The 21,749-nt window shown below is 37.2% G+C and overlaps 1 protein-coding gene across 1 annotated transcript; it reads right to left on the reverse strand.

The window, feature by feature from the left end:
* Window positions 1-813: 813 nt before the first annotated feature.
* LOC131030419 (NAC transcription factor 29) lies at window positions 814-21,405 on the reverse strand. Its single transcript, XM_057961250.2, has 5 exons — window positions 20,723-21,405; window positions 6,870-7,163; window positions 1,640-2,125; window positions 1,309-1,441; window positions 814-1,148 (listed from the first exon to the last, which is right to left on the reverse strand). Exons 1-3 carry the CDS (start codon window positions 21,227-21,229, stop codon window positions 1,844-1,846), a joined length of 1,083 nt encoding a protein of 360 aa, XP_057817233.2. The 5' UTR covers window positions 21,230-21,405; the 3' UTR covers window positions 814-1,148; window positions 1,309-1,441; window positions 1,640-1,843.
* Window positions 21,406-21,749: the final 344 nt, after the last annotated feature.

Here is a 21,749-nt window from a genome sequence, read left to right on the forward strand (position 1 = left end):
TTCAGATCCAGGGAGGGTCTCCACCACAGCAGTGTGTTCTTTTCATTTGTGATCAAAAGACCTGCAATGTCTTCTGTAGGGTGGTTAGTAGATAGAATGAACATTAAGGGAGGGTATTAGAATATTTAATTATATTTTAGTCACCTATATTTAATTCTTCGTTTAATGGTCATTTAGCTTTTTAGTTAATTAGCTTTTAAGCTCTATTTAGCATTTAGCTTTTTCTTTTTAGTTAATTAGCTTTTAAGCTTAATTTAGCTTTTAGCTCTTTAATCTTTTACTTTAACGTTATGTTCTAATCATAGAACGTCGTCTTGTAATCTCTATATATACGCTTGTATATTGTTGAATAGATTATCCGATTATTGAATCATTCATTCAATTTATTTTTCAATAAGGAGCACTAGAACTTCATCATGGAAGTTTCACAGGCTTGGATCAGATATTTTGAAATTCATTCCATAGATCTTGTTTTCCTAGCTTGGAACAGTCTATCTGTCTCCCTCCCTCCTAGGTTCAAATTGTGTGTGTGTGTGTGTGTGTGTGTGTGAGAGAGAGAGAGAGAGAGCCTTGAATCCGATAGCGTGTGTGTGTGTGTGTGTGTGTGTGCACGCACACATATATGTGACAACCTTGAATTGAGTAGTGTGTGAGGCTTGAAGCATGTAGTAAGTGTTTGAATGTATCCATTCATTAACACAATAAAATATATATATAATTTAAAAGGTCAGCAATTTACAGTAACAAGACATTTACAAAAGACATTCAAACAGCCCAAGTAAAGGCCTACTGACAATTTAAAATATAGTAAAGTTTAACTCAGAAAATCTAACCTTTACCTTAATTATTTCAGCAAAACTCTGAATCCTTAAATTAGGTTCCAGCCAAATATATATAAATCATGTAATCAACAAACAGAATCATGTCAAAATGACACCAAACCATTAAGTTGATTTAATTTGGTTTGTAGCAGTTTCCTTCTGTAAATAAGAGCTGATGACTTTCAAGAATACTTCAGCATTTTGAACCATAAAGAAGTGCTGAAGAGGTTTCATGCGCTTCTCCATTGAGTCATAGTCGAACAGCAAATAACTTCTCCCTCTAGTTATCTTCAAACAGCAAATAATTTGGATTTCAAGCAAATGTACCTGTAAAGAAATACGGATTTAGGTATCAGTTACAGGTTCCCTGATGAGAAGGTTCACTGCATCTCCTTTAAGTTCCAGAACTGCATTCTTCCCATTATCCCACACAAAAATGTTTTATTCATATATGAAACTAGTAGAATTGTTGCCTCTTCCTGATTACCTTTAAACAGATGAGCACATCCCATAAATAGGATGTCCTAGAAAGTGTTGCTAACACTATAACACATTGACTGCTGCTGTATTCAAAAGCTGAGAAGTTTTTCATCTGAATCAAGCTTGACCATCCAAATAACCTGTACAGTGGATGTTTTTAGTGAATGACCACATAAAATATTGGACAAATAATATGATAGCCAAAAACTTAGTTTGTATAGCCGAGGCAAGTGTCTCAAACAAGGCAACCCATTCCAGCCTCAGATCCTCAGCCAATTTTGTGATACCAAAATATCATTAATTTTTCAATTTTTTTGATAAATTTTGATCAATTTTACCTATTCTAACTTTCCAGAATTTTCTTCAGCTGCTCATCCATATCCATAACAAGCCATACAAGCTCACATTTGAGCTTACAGTATCCAAGAAGTCCTTGCAAATGATGTTCTGGTGTGTCTGAATATTTTTCATGACAAGTGAATAATCAGGGGCAATCATAGGCCATATTTGTGACAGAAATCTGTATAGACAACAAAATTCAACTACCACGGAAGTATCATGTCTTTCAATTCCAAAAAGTCTCCAGCTAAAACAGATGGAGATGAAAATCCATCCAAATCCCACAATTCAGAAGTGTCTCCGTGCATGAAAAGATCTGTAGGTACATTGTTTTCTCCATTTATTCTTGAATCAACTAAATAACCAGGCCTCAAAATGCTTGCTTCATCATTTAGACTGTCAATGTCCTTTGAAGAAGCATAAAGCTCATCAAATAAATTGGATTGTACACCCCCATCTGAAACTTGCAGTAAACCATCACCAGTCTGGATTGGACATAAAATTAAATTAGGGACAACTAGAAAGAACTATAGTTGCAAAATATATAACAGATTCTTTCAAATTTGTTGGCATAAAGCATTCAAATCTTTTCTGCAATTGTCCATTCCTGTAATATAGAATTCAACAAACCTACAAATTCAATCTTCTACAGAAAACAGAAAAAAGCACACAAGGTTGTTAACCAACTAAAACTTCACACAATATGCGTGCATTCTAACTCTTATAAAGTGACAAGGCATTTGTAAGAAATGCAGGAAATATTTGAGATTCTTTCTTGTCAAACCATATGAGGAAAAAACATTGATTTTTTCAGAGTTTGCCAAAACTCTTTCACTCCACCATTGTTAGAATTCAACTAATCTAAAAAAATCAATCTGCTACAAAAGTAGAATAGAAAATTCTCACTAAATCAAACATTTCATGTGTCCTGTGCATTATAACTCGTGCAAAATTACCTAGACTTGCTAAAAGCAGGGGTACTGTACATGAAATTTACAAATTTATGCTTATTAGTGTTTAGTACAATGTGAACTGTTACGGATATAAATTTCAAAAGCTCATTATTTTTAAATGTGTCAGTTATGCACTACAAAAAGTTCTCTTCAAAATTATGGGAAAAATCATGAACATGTGAGGAGACCTGGGCTTCATGGTCTTTAGCAAAATTCGGCATTCAAGATTCCTGGAAAAATCCTGACATGTCTACTGTTCCAATAACAAAGACATTGAACCTTATAATCTACTGATAAGAACATGGGAATTTTCAAATCAACATACTGACCATTATACTTGCAAATTTGTAAGCAGCTATCTCTTTTAAGTTTTATATTATCAAAGTAAATATAATATCCTTGATAGTTTAATTCTCCATATTTTGATCGTATACAGCTCCACACACAGAGAGGCAAGCTTGAGGTGTTGACATCTTCTAAATGTGTACAGATTTGAAAACGAATTTTATTAATTTTTAAGTTTGTTGCATTTCTTTTTCATCATCATTCAGCAGAAAGGCTTACACACAGCTCAAGTGTTTAAATCGAGGTGTGTGCAGATATGGAGAGTTATTTTTTGTGTTTCCACTTTCCAATTTCAGAGTATTATTTTTTATGTTCTTCAAATCAAAGGGAAAGGTTGGCTACCATTTAAAAGCTTTGGGTTCCAAAACATTCACTCATTGGAGTGAATGAACAAGACATTCAAGTGCAATCTCTGTGAAGTTGAATGAGAGGGGATTTTCTCAGTCTCTTGTAGACCTAAGGATGTTAACAGTTAAACAAAGAAAATTGACTCCATTTTAACAATCAACATTAAGGTGGTGATGATGAGTTACAAAGGTTGAAAGAATTTGATCTAAGTGACACAATCATCCTACCAATAAGGAAATTACGAAGAAAACCTTTACATATTTGAAAGCTTTCAAAGATTTGAACTTAAATGGCCTTTCAACAAGATGTAGTGCATAGTGTCAATACTAATTTTCCAATCTAGCATAACCAGATTAAGAAGTGACTCGTCGGCACAGAATGCCGATGTTGTGTTGTTAAGGATTGCATTAAGCACTGCTGAGAAGCGATTTATTGTGGTTGCTGTCTAGCACAGCACAAGTCTAGCATAGTCAAACCAAGAGCTCAGCCACCATAGTGAAGCTACAGAGACTTCTTGTGCTTCTTGCCTCAAGGAGAGTTAAGCACTCTCCATGCATGCATCGACATCACCTGCTGTGGGTATCAAGTTGCAAAGGCTTGCCTTTTGTAAAGATGTGCCCAGGGAACAATCAAATGTTTCTGCACAGATTGCCATAGATGTGGTGGTTTGCATGGTCATCCATTGAAGATGGTCAGATCTACAGAATGCACATACAGTATAGATGACTGCACTTTCCCGGTCCCTATTTGACCTACAATTGGAAAGCATCTGTCTTAGACTTCTATGGCAAGGAGTTTGAAACTTCAAGAGGTTCCTTCTGTGCAGGATGTTGTCAATGGCTACCGACTCATTTAATGCATAGTGCTATTGGATGGTGCTGGAGTTCCTTCCAACAAGTGTGGTCAATACTTTCCCTAGACGTCTCAGGACAAGAAGCCAGGGTTCAACAATGTAGCATTGTGCTGCCTAGGAGTCACATCAAAGTTATGTCAAAACTCACACCTGGTCTCTACAGCATGCGGCAGCAATGAACACCAGCAAAGATGAGGTTGCCTCATGCAACGGCTTACATTCATCCAGAGAGGATAACAAAAAAACTAAGATCATTCAGAGAGGCTGGAAAAAAGTTGAGACTCTCTGGTAGCTGAGAAGCTATGTACACCTTTACCAGAGGCATACTAAAGTACAACCAGATGAAGCAACAAAAAATAGCAGGACTTATTGGTGAACTAGAAGGACTAGTTTACAAATGTCACGAATGTCTGGTGTGCTTCACATGTGGCTAGAATTCCATCAGATGTCCGTCCCATATGGTACCAGTTAGTTGTCATGATCATGTGGAGCAGGCATGGCCATGTGTCAAATGTGTATAGAGCTGAACTAAGTGTATTTACGCAGATCATGCCAATGTGAAAAGGTTGCAGGTTCTGGTAATACCTTAAGACTAATATGGCCTCTCAACAAGATGTAAATCTCCAAAGGTGACTGAATATTGGAGAATTGGCTCCAAGTCAACCAAACACTATTTTTAACATTGGAATTTTGATATGACAAGATACTTCATTGAATAGCCAATCTCATAGGATAACTTTCCACTTTCAATCAAACCGGTGATGATGATGAACTTTCCAAGCATATTCTTAAAGCTGAATTTAAGTGTTAGCTCACCTAAAGTCATTAACTTGCAATTACCATATTTCTCATGAGTACCCCTTTTGGATTGCAAAGATGTTTTTTAACATGTATGACACAATAAATACAATATGAATTAAACTCCAAAACATTTGAATAAAGATAAATAAGGCATATCATAACACAAAGTGAGAAAGGAATAAATAAGGTGAAAAGAGTATAACATGCTAGGCCTGCTTCCACTAAGAATTCCTAAGCATTTTTGAATCATTGTATTCATACAACAACAAAGAGGAATGATGAGATTATGAAGATGAAAACAAGCTAACATAGAATATCAAGATCCTTTCCTTATAAGACACAATAAATACAATAAGAATCCAACTCCAAAACATTTCAATAAAGATAATTAAGGCAGAACCCAACAAAAAGTCACAGAGGAGTAAATAAGTTGAGAAGAGAAAAACAGCCCAGGTGTGCTTCCACCATGAATTTCTAGGAATGAAGGCAGAACCCAACACAAAGTCACAGAGGAGTAAATAAGTTGAAAAGAGAAAAACAGTAAATAAATAAGAATGATGAGATTATGAAAGATGAAAAGAAGCTAGCATGAAAATATCAAGATTCTTTCATTATAGGGCACAAATACAAAACGAGTCCAACTCCAAAACATTTGAATAAAGATAAAGGCGGCAGATCCCAAAACAAAGTGAGGGAAAAGTAAACAAGTTGAAAAGAGCAAAAACAGCCTTGGTGTGCTTCCACTATGAATTTCCATGCATTTTTGGCTGAATGCATACATAAAACGAAGAGGAATGATGAGAATATGAAAGATGAAAACTTGCTAGCATGGAATATCAAGATCCTTTCCCTGTCAGCTCGATATTTATCATGCAGGAATGGTTAAAAATCCTGATCCAAGATGATATATCAGAAGTATAAAGATAGGCATTAGGGTAGTAGAAAAACAGCTTTTCCAAAAAAATAAACGTCATCTCTTTCAACATAAGAGCTTCCTACCATCTAGAATGGAGAAAGTGAAAACCAATTTCAGAAGAAACCAATAAAGATGATCAAGAAATAATGCCTTCTATTTAACATTGTGAAGTCCATTTAAAGAGTTAAAGAACAAACTGGCCATAAGTAGGATATCAGCAAATGCCATCAGGATTAAAACAAACAAAAAAAAAAGTTCAAAAGACTTAAATAGAGTCATCGAAATTCCAACAGACAGGGCAAGCATTGATCCGAAATGGAAAGTCCAAGACCATTACCAATTAGCATACAATAATGAACCTTACAAAAAATTTACTCGGTGTTGTTATCAAGCCTTACATAATTTTCTTTGATAATGATCAAGTCATAGTCATTGTTTGATCTGTATTTTGATTCCTAACATTATCCTACAAGCCTTAAGCAAAGCCTTTGGTGTTCTTGATGTTTTTTAACAAATAGATTTTTTTTCCTAAAGCAGGAAACAATAATTCCACTCTTAATAGAAAAACATAAATCAGAATAACAACGAAAGAAAATGAAATGAAAAAATAATTGAACGGTATTTACCTAACAAATACAGAAAGTAATTAACATAAAATGAAATAATATAGATATATCCTGGATTTAATAAGTAAAAGCTAAACAAAGCAGAAATATAAAGTTCACCCAATAAAAAGTGATTCCTCCATGTAAGATTTCAGGCATTTGCACAAAATTGGCCAAAGGTTTAGGGAGGCTACATTCTTAGAAGAACAATAGGCTCTAATGCAAAACTAAGTAACATACATATTTAGCATTTTTCAGAACCATATCATATAAAATATAGCTGTAAATACAATATTTGCCTAAATATTATGTATTCTTTAACAAAAAGCTATTCAAAATTTTCAAGCAATATAAAAATGCTAAAGTAGGTAGGCTGATAAAAGAGAGAAACGTCTCAGTTGCTAATACCTCTTCCTCAGCAGGATCGTGAAGGCATTCTAGTAAAAACTTTTGAAGATCATCATCTGGAGGAAGGCAATTTTCCTCAGAGGAAGTAGTGAAAGGCCCAAAAGGTAAATCTCTGTCTCTTATTTCAACCTCCTTTGCAGTTGAAATTATCACATTCTCATGCAGTTCTTTTTCTGTAGCAACTGCAGAACCTGCTGGAGTTGATTTTTCTCCTTGATCTAAACCTCCATGCTGCCCTTTGGTCTTTTTCTCACTGCCATTTTTCAGAGACACTCGGCATAGGACAAAAGAATCCTGTGCAATCAAGATCCTTCAGGTCAGTCAAACTCCCATACTTTCCCATTAAATATTTAATAATTTTATTTATAAAGAAAAACTTATAGATTAAACAACCAAACAGCTGGTGGACAACATAGATGGCATATATAACTAAGAGGATACATCTAATAGAAACAAGAACAGAAAGGTGCTGTATTGCATGCAAAGTAACATAATTAATTGCCAGAGTGATAGTAAAGTAAAAAATCACATTTCGTAAATTACAATTAATGTTCAATTTAGATTGACAACTTGGATCTACATCCAATTCTGAATCGAGATGAGAAAAGTAAATGTTTGTTGGCATTTGTTCACAACCTTACTTGATTTAAGATAAACTTGTTGATAGACAAGCTTTGAAAACTTTTAACTATCAACAGCCATACCCACTGTGTTGGGAGAAGAAAGGGATAAAAATCGAAGACATAAAGAAACATTGAGTCAGCCATGGCACCAATTTAAAATATAACCAATCAAATGGAAACAAATGTGATTCCACTCAATATGATATTGTGTTTCAAAGTCATTATTTCTATCATGGGATGCTAATTCCATAAAGTGGGAAAATAAATATAAGTGGCTCAAGGATGAAATTGTGATATCATCAAGGCACGTCAAAGCAAGTCCTAGCTCATAATAAGTGTCATCTAGAACAAAGGACTCGTCCTATATAAGATAGGAAATTTTGTTCACTTCTTTTTAAGGACAAGATAGAGATTTCTAAAATTGGTTGTGCTAACAAAGGGTTGAAAGACATGCATAAATTGTTGCATTCTTTCCATAAAAGTGTTGGACACCAAAACTGTTGAAACAAAATGGGAAATTGGGTGTGTGTTTGCATGCTAGTACAAGAAAATTCTTTATAGAGTTGAACAAAATCACCATCAAATTGAAAAAAGCATGACCTTGAATCCTCACATCAATGGGGAAAGAGGATTGGTTGATGCAAACTTGATACAACTCATGACAGTATACAACACAAGCATCAAAATAGATTCTTTTTACATGAACCCTCTCAGGTGAAAATTAAATAGATTCTTTTTAGAATTTCTATACAATATTTTACAAATAGAATCCTTGTTATAAATTACCAGTGTTCCACGGGGACGCGTCCCCCCCCTTTTTGGGCGCGTCCCCCCGTCAGAAACGTCTCGGGGAGGGGGGGACGGGGACGTGACGTCCCCCGCCGTCCCACCACCACTACCCAAGCGCCGCCGGGACGCAGAGACATCCCCACGTCTCCTTGGAGACGTCTCCTTGGGAGACATCTGGGCGTCTCCCAGAAGAGACATGGAGATGCCTCCACGTCTCCTTGGGAGACGTTTGGGCGTCTCCCCGTCCTTTGAGAAACGTGCAAACGTCTCTCCAGGGATGGGGAGACACCCAGACGTCTCCTTTCATCCCCACGTATATGCAATGTTTAAAATTAAAATTTTTTTAAAAAGTGACTTTTTAAGTTTTTTGAGGGTTAAGGGGTAACTCTAATTGGACGTGGGCCAATAGAAAAATAACACCCGACGCCTTTAGAAAATAATAAAAGTATTTTTGGCCTCGCGGGGCGCTGCCCCTCGACCCCGCCCTGTATCGCAACAGGGATCGCGCAAGGGGCGCTGCCCCTTGACCCCAACTTGGGGGTGCTGCCCCCAAACCCCCGTTGAAAAATATAGGGGGAAATCGCTTAGATAGAAGTAGGGAAAATCTAACCTCTGAGTCTGATTAGGCTCCATATAACAACACAACTTAGAAATCTTGGTATTTAGATATAGTATTTCAAATTTCCTAGTCAAATTTCTTATACTGTAATACTGTCATACATCTTTTCAAAACTAGTTTTTCAAGTACTATATGTATATGTATAACTATATCAGCACCACCACCCCGCCACCCCCCCTGCCGCCGTCCCCCCCGCCGTCCCCAAACTTAGGCCCTTGGTCCCCTCGTCCCGGAGATGCGTCCTCGCGTCCCAGCATCCCCCCGTCCCCAACGCCTGTGTAACACTGTAAATTACATATATTTTCAATTATATGCACTGAATTATAGATATTTTCATTTATATGCACTGTATTTGACATGAAATTAAAAATTAGTTTTCACTGTGATTTTATAAATAGTGCATTGTTTTCTAAATCTCTAGTTTTTGTGGAGTCTTTGACATATATTAATCATTTGTATACAACACATGGGATCAGTCTTTGACATGTATTAATCATTTGTACAATAGGACAGTTCATATATCCACAAAATAAGTCATGTTTTGAAGCATGTATAGTTTATACCCAGTAATTCACCTGAAATTTATATAGAGGGCAAAAGAAAGGAAAAGGAGAAGATCAAAGGTTGGGAGAGCAGTCAATTCTATCGAGAGGATTAAGTAAATCTCAGAGAGTTAGGAGTCTAGGGATGGCCAACACCATCAAGAGCATAATTCCAAACCAGTTGATGAAGTATGCCTTTACTTGAGCAATAAGAGGTTTAAAGGACATGCAATAAAACTCAAACCACTAAGATATGGGCCATTATGTTGGAGCAGAATGGAGAGAATCCTTTCAAGCTTGATTTACCTTCTTCCAGGAGGCTGTATAATGTTGTGAATTGTGACAATTTGCAAATTTTATGAGCCTTCTATTGTAGATGAGGAAGAAGAGAAGTAATTGTATTGCAGAAGGTGATCAAACACACAAGTAGGAAAACACAAGAATCTTGAAAAGGTCAGGATCAAAAGCAAAATAGTATTCCAAGGATGAGCGTGGGGGAATCTTCCAACATCTTAAAACTAAGCTTTGTAAACAAGCAGTCACACATGTGAAGGAAAGTGTAAATCAACCAAAAGCACTTGAGCACCTGTGTTACATTAAGGATATCAACTTAAATGAAATGATCTTTAATTACTTCACTTGAATTCCTTCTTTGCTGTTATCAATCTTTAACATAATTCCAGCACTTGCAATAATCATTAAACACTAGCCTGATAGTGCCGATTGTTGGAGTTTTCATGTTAGGACCTTTACCCTGTCGCTACAATCTGGGGTTGGAAAAATGCAGTGAGTGCTCTATACAATATTATAGCATTCCATTTATATGACATTGACATGGTGTTGCAAAAGTATAAATGGAATTTGATTACTCAGGCTTTAAACAGAAAAATCTCCACAAAAACTAGAGAGCTAGAAAACAATGCACTATTTATAAAATCACAGCGAAAACTAATTTTTAATTTCATGTCAAATACAGTGCATATAAATGAAAATATATGTTATTCATTATAAGCATGCTATTTGTAAAATATTGTATAGAACTTCTAAAAAGAATCTATTTAACTTTCACCTGAGAGGGTTCATGTAAAAGAAATAAACAGCTGGCCATAAAATTGTAGTTTGAATCTTCATGAAACATAGCCCAATATTTTAGAAACAACGCTGCATTTTTTTACTTTAACCTTCACTAGGGTATAATTAGATTTAAACCACAATGAGGGTATAACCCATTGTGGTTTAATAATAACTTTGAAAAGAAAAATATTCGAAGTGAAAGAAAATTTCAATACCCCAATCCTAATCTTAAACAAAAAGTGTTCAGTTTGCCTTTGCTCTGTATTTTTCTGTTTCTAGGAGTAAAAATGAGCCAAAATGATATATATTAAAAAAAAGAAAACAAAACCACTTCTTAAAAAACTTGGGAAACAGCACAGTAAATCCCAGGGGTTATTTTTACTGAGAATTAACTGCAGGTTTTCCAATGTAATACTTCAATGCTCAAGTCTATATTTTGTTTGTTTGGTTCGTATTTGTAACTGAGTTTGATTTGTGTTGAATTCTGTTGTTTCTCTGTTATTTACAGACTCCAGGAAATTAGCAACAGTACAGAGGAACCAAATTACTCACTTTGCCCATTTCAGTTCTGCAAAAGAGTGCATTTGGTTGTTATTTTGGCTTTTTTCTTTCTATCTCTATTTTTCTCAAGAATGCTTCATCTCATGGCACGCCCCCAGTAGCCAACAAAAGACAAAGATTTTGCATGTTGAAAGAAACATGTGAAGTGTCTGGCCAAAGTTTTACGAGTCATTCTCCATCTGAAAAAACGTCTGAAATATGTGGAAAACATGAGAAATTTGGACCCTACGAAAAAACCCCATAGCTGCTCGAGTGCCTCTGGTTGATTTTGCTTGCCCCCTAGTCCCCTTAAGATAAGCCCACGATGCAATTTACAATAATTTAATAGTTGTGAGCTACAAGGATCTTAGAACCACCATTATTCTATTTTAGATGCCATAGTAAAATAGGTGATGTTAAAAGCATCTTAGACTGCTATGTATTTTTATATCACTAAATGTTAATACTAGCAGCTGCAAGGATTTCCACTTGAGAAGCTTTATCTTAAGATTAAGTACAGGCTACAGCAATAGGTGTTGTGTTCAAAAAAATCTATTTTTTTGACAATTCACCTTTGATTAATTAGTTTTTCTAATTAAGTAAACATTCTGTGGTTTGACATTATTATAGTGTCTTTTCCAAAATCACTGAGGGTTTTTAATCATACCGAAGATAATCATTCATCTATTTGGAAAAGCTATCAAATCTTTGTTTCTCTCTATGTATTTGGTTTGTCAGGGTTGCTTTTATTGTACTTCCATAGCAAAAGAAGAGGTAACTAAATTTGGGTAGCTTTTCCTCCTCATTTTTACATTCTAACAAAAGAGACACCCTCCAAGCGGAATTACTTGCACCTCTGATGTAAAAGGGTAACTTCACATGATTAAATATACGTCAGCATATATTTTTCAACAGTTCGACAATCATTACATCCATAATGGGAGTTGGATCAACAAATAGCTGTAGTTGGTGGGCTAGATTTTGCTCAATGATATTATGGGTTCTTCTTGAATCAAATAGAAACTTTTTTTTAAATGTAAGCTCATAACATTAATGTCTATGATTCAATATATATTTTGTCATCGTTGATACTGGCGCACTTGCTAAATCAAGTTGATCATTATTTTTGCATTCTAAGTAATGGCACTAATTGTGCTGATGGAATATTCATTAATCCATGTTGTGCTGATTCAATAAATTTTTCTCCATTCTTTTTCCATTCCAAGTAATGGCACTTATTGTGCTGATGGAAAATAAATTTCTACGAAATGTTCATTAATCCATTCTACGGAATGGCACTTATTGTGCTGTGGGAAAATAAATTTCTTTAAAATTTGTATTGCCATTTAAAGTTCATATTAATCCTCCAGTCTATTGGTTGCATTTGTTTAACTCCTAATAAAAAAGACACCCTCCAAGTGGAATTATTTGCAGGTCTGATGTGAAAGGGTAACTTCACATGATTACATATACATCAGCAAATATTTTACAACATTTTTGTTTTTCCCATCAACAATCATTACATCCAGCATGGGAGTTGGATAAACAAATAGGTTTAGTTGGTTGGATAAAAAAATTTCAATGATGTTAAGAGTTCTTGAATCAAGTAGGATTCCTTTTAAAACGTAAGCTCATCACATTGATGTCTATGATTCAATATATATTTTGTCACTGTTGATACTGGCGCACTTGCTAAATCAAGTTGATCATTATTCAAAAAATTGATTCATTATGCATTATTTGTTTATGGCACTTTCTTTCATGCTATTATCTTTTGCATTTACTCTGAACATGAAGATTTTTTATAGGTTTTGTTCTCAATTGAGATTTATTTTGACTATGGTCATCTATATTGTGGTATGATGTCTTATTTGGAATGCTTAGTTTGTTTCTTGACTAAATATATTATAATTTGGGCATACACTTAGTGTTTTACATGTGTGCTATTAGCTAAATTTTATGGTGTTGTTTGATAGTTGATTTGTAAATTTGTAATATAATATTATAATTAGAGCACCAGTTACGTCAGAAAGGGGTTGACTCTCTAACCAAACCTTCAATAATTAAATAAATGTTCATGATACCTTTCTTGGGTAGCATGTTCATCTCAATAATGGACGTATATCATATCAGATTCATATCGTTATATTTTGTTTGCTGATAACTATTGATTTTATGGTAGTGCTCGTTAATCACAGGCAAACATCAGGTTTGTTGTCTTCCCAGCCATAGACGATAAGCTCTTATCGTCACCCCCGAGCACACTACATGTCCTTCATGTTATTGAATTCATATCTATTGATGCAATCATGACCTTGCATATATATGAATCAATACCTCCTAATAGACCTCAAGTCGGCCATATACTTTTGGCGCCAAGGATAGGGTCAGACCTATATATTACAAGTTACATTCCCTTAGTTGCAAGTTACATTTAACTTAATCACAAGCTACACATAAGTGGTTCGCCCAAATAGGGCTTGCCCCAAATTAGACTCATACAACTGAGATATCCAAATGCCAAGGCCGACAGGCCACTTGGCATTTTGTGCACTAGGTCGGCCCTAGAAGGGATCCGACCTAGCTACACAACAACACTCCCTCTTAGCTAGGGAGGATTCCTTCTGAATAAACAAGTCACATAGTGACTACCACCATGTCTACTCCCATGAATAATACGTTCACCATAGCTACTCCCAAAGGGTGAACAAGCACATCATGGAATTTCTTCCATGATACCCACCATACCTACTCGCAGAGGTTGAGCTCACCATGCCTACTCACAGAGGGTGGAAGAGGGCTTTCACCTCAACCTTCTCCCAAAGAAGGGTGCATTACCACCATGCCTACTCGCAGAGGGTGGAAGAGGGCTTTCACCTCAACCTTCTCCCAAAGAAGGGTGCATTACCACCATGCCCACTCGTAGAGGGTGGAAGGAGGGCTCTAACCTCTGACTTCTCCCAGAGAAGAATGCGTCTCCACCATGCCTACTCGCAGAGGGTGGATCCACCATGCCTACTCGCAGAGGGTGGAACAAGGGCTTTCACCTCAAACTTCTCTCGTAGAGAAGAATGCATTAACAAGGGATTGCACCTCGAACTTCTCCCTCACAGAAAAGAACTCATTAACAAGGGATTGCACCTCGAACTTCTCCCTCACGCAGAAGAACTCATTAACAAGGGATTTCACCTCAAATTTTTCCATCACAGAGAAAAATGCATTAACCAAATCTTCATGATACCGTGGCTCCCTCTGAAGCTGGAAAGTCAGGCTCCCTCTGAAGCTGAAATGTCAGGCTCCCCCTGAAGAAGATATCAACCTTCTGATCTCTTCATCCAAGGTTACCTCTAGTTATGTATCACCTGTTAGGGTTTCAAGAAGATCCGAAGCAAATATGAACTAACAATTATATGCAGATTTAAATACAAAAAGATAAAGAAATAAAACAGGACACAGATAACACAGAGATTTAACGTGGTTCACCCAGAATGGGTTACGTCCACCATACACAGCCGTCCAATCTTTCTTATTATCCAGCAAAAAATAGTACATCAACCTTACAATGCCTTAAACATCCTAGCCGCTTATAACATGAGTTTTTAGGGCAACAAACAAAGTCAGCCTTTTTAGGGTTTTATTACAATGTCGGTTTTCATCAACAAAAAACAGCAAAAAAAAATTTCTCGGGGGCGACCCCGGCGAGGATACGTGCTGAGTGTACAGTACTTGCCGATCAGTCGCCACATTTCAACAATCTCCCACTTGGAGACTGATACTACACAACACCACTGCACATGCAACATCCGCTGGATAAAACACTAGGACTTGACTGGTATAAATTCCACAATTATCAATCAAGAAGACCAACAGAAACTGATGAAGAAATCAACTTCTCCTGTGGAACTGCCTTTGTGAACATATCGGCAGGATTCTCACTTGTGTGAATCTTCTCAAGCCATAACTGACCCTCCTCTAGAATAGTCCGGATGAAGTGGTACCTAAGCTGAATGTGCTTTGTCCTTGAATGAAAAACAGAGTTCTTCGCAAGATGAATGGCACTCTGGCTATCAGTATACAATGGGCTATCCTCTTGTGTCTGACCCAATTCCTTCAGAAAACATTGCAACCAAATCATCTCCTTGCTGGCTTCTGTAGCAGCAACATGCTCAGCTTCAGTGGTTGAAAGTGCAACAACCTTTTGCAGCCTAGAAATCCAACTGACTGCAGTTCCCCCTATAGTAAAAACATACCCTGTAGTACTCCTTCGTGAATCAATATCACCCACCAGATCAGAGTCAACAAATCCACTCAGAGCAGCATTACATCCTTTGAAACATAATGCCTTCGTAGTAGTTCCTTTCAAATACCGAAGAATCCATTTCACAGCATTCCAATGTTCCATACCCGGATTACTCATAAACCTGCTCACAACTCCCATTGCATGTGCAATATCTGGCCTTGTGCATACCATTGCATACATCAGACTGCCAACAGCTGATGAATACAGGATGTTAGACATTTTATTAACCTCTTCCTGTGCCTTTGGGCACATCTCCTTAGTCAATTTGAAATGACTAGCCAAAGGTGTACTAACTGCTTTTGCATACTGCATGTTAAATCTTTTCAACACCTTCTTTATATACTCACTTTGGGACAAATTCAAGGTTCTATTTTTCCTGTCCCGTGTAATCCTCACACCGAGAATTTGCTTAGCTGCACCCAAATCCTTCATAGCGAATGACCTGACTAATTTCTGTTTAAGATCATTTATATGTTGCATGTTAGACCCAGCAACAAGCATGTCATCAACATAAAGCAACAGGATAATATAACTGCCATTATCAAATCTCTTAAAATATACAGAATGATCAGAATGACATCTATGATAACCGTGTTCAGCCATGAAACTATCAAATTTTAAATACCATTGTCGGGGTGCTTGCTTTAGGCCATACAGACTTTTCTTCAACCTACACACCAAGTTCTCCTTACCTTTGACCTCATATCCCTGTGGTTGCAACATGTAAATTTCCTCCTCCAAATCTCCATGGAGAAAAGCTGTTTTGACATCTAATTGTTCAATATGTAAATCATCTACAGCCACAAGACTAAGTACAGTTCTAATTGAAGTCATTTTTACAACTGGAGAAAATATTTCATCATAATCTATACCCTTTTTCTATGCAAAACCTTTTACCACAAGTTTGGCCTTATATCTTTTCTGACCTCCTTCCTCCTCTTTCAGCCGATAAACCCATTTGTTAGGCAAGGCTCTTTTTTTCTGCAGGTAAAGGAGCTAAGTCCCAAGTCTTATTTTTCATCAAGGAGTCCATCTCCTCTTTCATGCCTAGCTCCCACTGTTGTTTGGCATCATTGCTTCTTCATATTCTTCTGATTCACCAGAATCCGTTAATAAAATAGAATACAAAGAAGGAGAAAATCTTTCAGGGGATCTACTTGTCCTCATAGAACGTCTAACACTTGCAGGAGTTTGTGGGACAATCTATTGTTGCTGAGCATCAGGTACCTGTGGCATTTCATTTTCAGGAATCTCATCCAACACCACATATTCTTGTTTTTCCTGTTTATGCTTCTTTTCCTGCATCTGTTCTTTATACATAACCTTCTCATTGAATATAACATCTCTACTTCTAATTATTTTCTTATTTTCAAAATCCCATAATCGATAGCCATATTCATCTATCCCATATCCAATGAAGGTACATTTCTGAGATTTAGCATCAAGCTTGGTTCTGTTTTCTTTATCAACATGGACAAAAACTTCGCAACCAAAAGTTTTTAGAAAAGAATAATTTACCTTTTTACCAGTCCATGCCTCCTCTGGAATACCACCATCCAAAGGGGTTGAAGGTCCTCTATTTATCAAATAGACAACAGTATGTACAGCATCTGCCCAAAAATGTAAGGGCAATCCAGCATGCAATCTCATGCTCCTCGCACGTTCCATGATAGTCCTATTCATTCTCTCTGACACACCATTTTCCTGTGGAGTTCCTGGAACTGTCTTCTGCTTTCGAATCCCATTTAAGGAGCAGTAATCTTCAAATGCTTTGCTGCAATACTCACCTCCATCATCTGATCTGAGACACTTCAACCTTTTTCCTGTCTCATTCTCAACCAAAGCTTTCTATTTCTTAAAAGTTTCAAAAACATTTGATTTTTGCTTTAGGAAATATACCCATGTTTTTCTGGTTGAGTCATCAATAAAAATAACATAATAACAAGAGCCACCAAGAGATGATACCTGAGCCGGTCCCCATACATCTGAATGTACAAGCTCTAAGTTCTCACTCTTCTTCTCTTTCCCAACCTTGAGAAATCTGACTCTTTTCTGTTTACCATAAACACAGTTTTCACAGAACTCTAAATCAATCTTCTTTAGTCCTGGCAATAGATTTTTGGAGTGAAGGATTTTCATCCCTTTCTCACTCATGTGCCCAAGCCTATGGTGCCACATTATCGAATCTATTCTTGCAACATTTATTGTTGTTGGACCCCGGCGAGGATACGTGCTGAGTGTATAGTACTTTGTCGATCAGTCGCCACATTTCAACATCACCAACTCAGCTTTATGGCAGCAAGCTGTCTCTAGACTTTAGTCTGTGATGCTTCCTCACAGGATGCCTCAAAAATCTTCCTTCCTTGAAGAAACGCTTCTAGGCCATCATATCAGTCTCATAGCAGCAATTATCAAGTTCTTCCTTCCTTGAATGCAACCTCTGATTCGTCCAACACGGTTGAGGGTGATCTGCTCGGTGCCCAGATACACAAAGTCGTTGCAATGCTCCATACTGGCAATCACTTCATTTCCCTTGAAGTACTTCCTCACAGACTCGCTCAGCCCATTAAAATAAGCCTTAGCCAATTCCACCCGCTCGCCAAGGCCCTCGCTCAGCAACTCCAAAATATGAATAACGTTGACCTTCACGCCATCAATCCCCGCCCGGGACAAATACGAGTGCAATGCATCATAAAGTTCCGCAGCACGCTCTGACGGAGCGAGGCCCACGCCATCGCTAACAATCTTATCAACAGCCAGATCCTCCATGTAGTTTCCAACCCGATGTGTCATCCACCAGACCTTGAAGCAGAAAATGCTGCAAAACCTCATGTCTTTCAGCTTTCCCAACGAGGTCACATGGCTTTCAGTTTTCCCAGCGAGGTCACATGGCGGCTTTGCGAGGTCTCGATAATCGACTTTTGCCTACACTTAAATTCTCAATCTGCAAATTACTTTGATTGAACTCCCTCACAAGCACAAGATCTACCTTCAAGCGGTTAGGCTTTATAGAAGGAACCTGCTCTGATACCGTGTTGATTTTATGGTAGTGCTCGTTAACCACAGGCAAACATCAGATCTGTTGCCTTCCCAACCATAGACGATAAGCTCTTATCGTCACCCTCAAGCACACTACATGTTCTACATGTTATTGAATTCATATCTATTGATGCAATCATGACCTTGCATATATATGAATCAATACCTCCTAATAGACCTCAAGTCAGCCATATACTTTTGGCGCCAACGATAGGGTCAGACCTATATATTACAAGTTACATATGAGTCTCCCTTAGTTGCAAGTTACATTTAACTTATTCACAAATTACACGTAAGTGGTTCGCCCAAATGGGGCCTGCCCCAAATTAGACTCATACAACTGAGATATCCAAATGCTAAGGCTGACAGGCCACTTGGCATTTTGTGAACTAGGTCGGCCCTAGAAGGGCTACACAACAACAATAACATTGTCATCCTCCCTCTCTCTCTTGGCAAGTTGCAAAGACAGCTTGATGCCCTTGATTGCTTATGCAAGCTTTGGCACCTTGCAAAAAAATTCGTAAACTTGAATTCATGTATTTCATTGACTCAAAGGATGTTCTTTCCAAGATTCAATTATTCTTCAAAAGAGAGACGATGCAAATCACAATATCCTTACACTTGCTTGGTAATGCAATTCATTGCCATGTCTTCTAGTCTTAATGATGCCCTAAGTAGTGTCTTCACAAGGGATAATCTCCTCTTTCTTCACAAAAGTGCCTACACTTACAGATGTACAAGATACCCTTTTAAAATGAACCCTCTTTAATCCAGTCACTTAACTAGAGGTTTTTATAGCATGGAGGTATGGGCCCCTTACAAAGGACCCAATGATGATAAGACCATCAAGATTCATCATATGATTCTTTACAGTAAACAATCCCCTAGTGTATCATCCAATCCAAACTTGTCAACTGACAACTTTGCCTCGAATTTCTATAGACATCTTAGACTCAAATTGCCTCAAGTCATGTATGATACCCTATTTGTAATTTTCTTTTTCAAATGCCTCTTTGGGTTCTACTAGTATGCACTTTTATGGTAGTTTTGAGTCCATTTCGCTCCTTCAATCTACTAGTATCACTCCCCTCTGTTAATTTCTATAACCCAACAACTGATTAATTGCTCAACAAATATCACAAAAAATAAACTATCTGATTTGTAACAATTAATACTCTGAATTATTTAACTAAATGAACAACGGAAGCAAATTCAAAAGAAACCAAACACATAAACACAAATAACATGGATATACCCAGGAAACCCCAAAACAGGGAAAAACCTGCAAATGTTGAATCTTCTATTCAGCTTCAAGAGCAAACTTTCCTTCGAGAAATCACTTTACGAATCTTCCAATCTCAAAACAATCTCATAATAGTTGCTACAACGATCTTACATATATAGCCTTCATGATGAAAACATCAACTATGCAAGATAAGTGAAACTTTCCTCACACAACACATCCTAAGAGAAACATTCCTTACATGACTCGGGAAAAGAACTTTCCTTACATGACATGCAAACCGGAAGTTTCCTTACATGACACATGAGAAAGGAAACTTGTCTTACACAACTAAGACTATCCACAAATAAAACCGTTCTTGGAAATAACCTCACAACTCTAAGAAACATTCTAAATACAAAATAGAAAATATCCTCTTGTTGAACATCCAACACGAGCTGCACTTAAGCAACTTCCACAATCACACCTTCCGAACTACAGAAAACTTAACACCCTCCATTCATCGACTCCTTGAATTCCCAATTAAGACTTCTTACCCTGAAAATTCTCATGCAAGGACTTATACTAGCCACAAATTCAAATCCATTGGGCTTCTTCTCCACAACCTTACAGCCACAAGGCAGCTTCCTATGTTAAAGCATTTATAACACACTGCGGAACGCACCATCATTCAACCTATTATCTCTGACATAATTGATAATGCAATCCCTAAAAGATACCAAATAACAACTGTTTCACTAAAAGATACCAAACCCAATATCAATCAAGAGACCAAAACCTAGACAACAACTGCGTCACTAAAAGATACCAAACCTAGACAACAACTGTGTCACTAAAACATACCACCAACAACTGTGTCAATAAAAGATACCGAACCCTATATCACTCAAGAGATCAAACCCTGGCTAGAAACCCTAACTCTATTGAAACCTAAATCCTCCCTACGTCATTCTCGCTACTGTTTATAAAGGTAATGGAAACCCACAAATGGAATGTAAACATAGCCTACTGCAAAGCATGCAAAACCATTAAAATCGAAAGTTAAATCGCCGTCAAAGAAAAAAGAGTCCAAATTTTTCCGTACCTTTTTTGACGGTTCTTTTCCCGACGAACAGAATTTGGCGTTGGCGTCGGAGTCATTAGCAAGCCTATACTCATACATGATCCAGTTGGTCCGCCCCGCATGAGGCGCCCGGCCTTGATAAAACACGAGTGTCTTCTTCATCCCTACAATTACACCATTTGAGAAAACCTCGCGGTCTCTGCCCGTGGTCTTCCAATAGCCACCCCGTGTTGCGCGGTTGAGCCTCGACCCCTTAAGATACTTCTTCGAATCTCCGTGCGTGAAGAAAAACCACTGCTTATCGTTATCCACACCTGTTCCCTCAAAGCACGATATTCCCGGCAAGTCGAAGGGCTCGTACATGTAAAAATCTATATCTGTAATCAAGCCCAAATAAACATGTTTGGGGGATTTGGAGGATTTTTCCCTCAGATAATCGCAAATCAGTTCTTCATCTGTCGGTTGAAATCTGAAACCTGGAGGCAAACCCTTCAAATCCCTCATTAATGCTTCCCCTGCAATCCCCATATTGCATGCAGCCCTTCTCTCTATCCCTCTCCTCTCCCTCTCTGTATTATGAAATAAATGAATTGAACTCAATACGACATTGCCCCGATGTTTCCGACCTGCTTCGTCCCGACCTAAAACTTCACACAGAAGTCAATTTTTTGACAGCGCATAAATGAGGTTGGATGATTTGATTTTTATTTATAATGAAATTTTAACCACGAAGACATTTAGCTTTTATAGAAAAAACTTTACAGTTTTACCACGAAGACATTTTTTACAGTTTTACGTTTGTTGACTGCTAGAAAACTGCCGTAAAGGGCTGTCGAAATTGCAAAATTGACCGTTCGTACTGCCATGGTATAAGAGGGCGTAGAGAATTAGAGGTACGTAAACTTCTTTGTTAAAACTTCCAAATTAAATAGAGAACCATGATTTATCTTTCTTTTTATTAAATTTGAAATGTAATGTCACCATTTTTATGATGTTCTGGTGGAATGTCTCAAAGGTAATTATATATTAATGGGTGGTTAATTCTAAT

Source organism: Cryptomeria japonica, chromosome 7 (assembly GCF_030272615.1).
Source record: "Cryptomeria japonica chromosome 7, Sugi_1.0, whole genome shotgun sequence".
Classification (NCBI taxonomy): domain Eukaryota; kingdom Viridiplantae; phylum Streptophyta; class Pinopsida; order Cupressales; family Cupressaceae; genus Cryptomeria; species Cryptomeria japonica.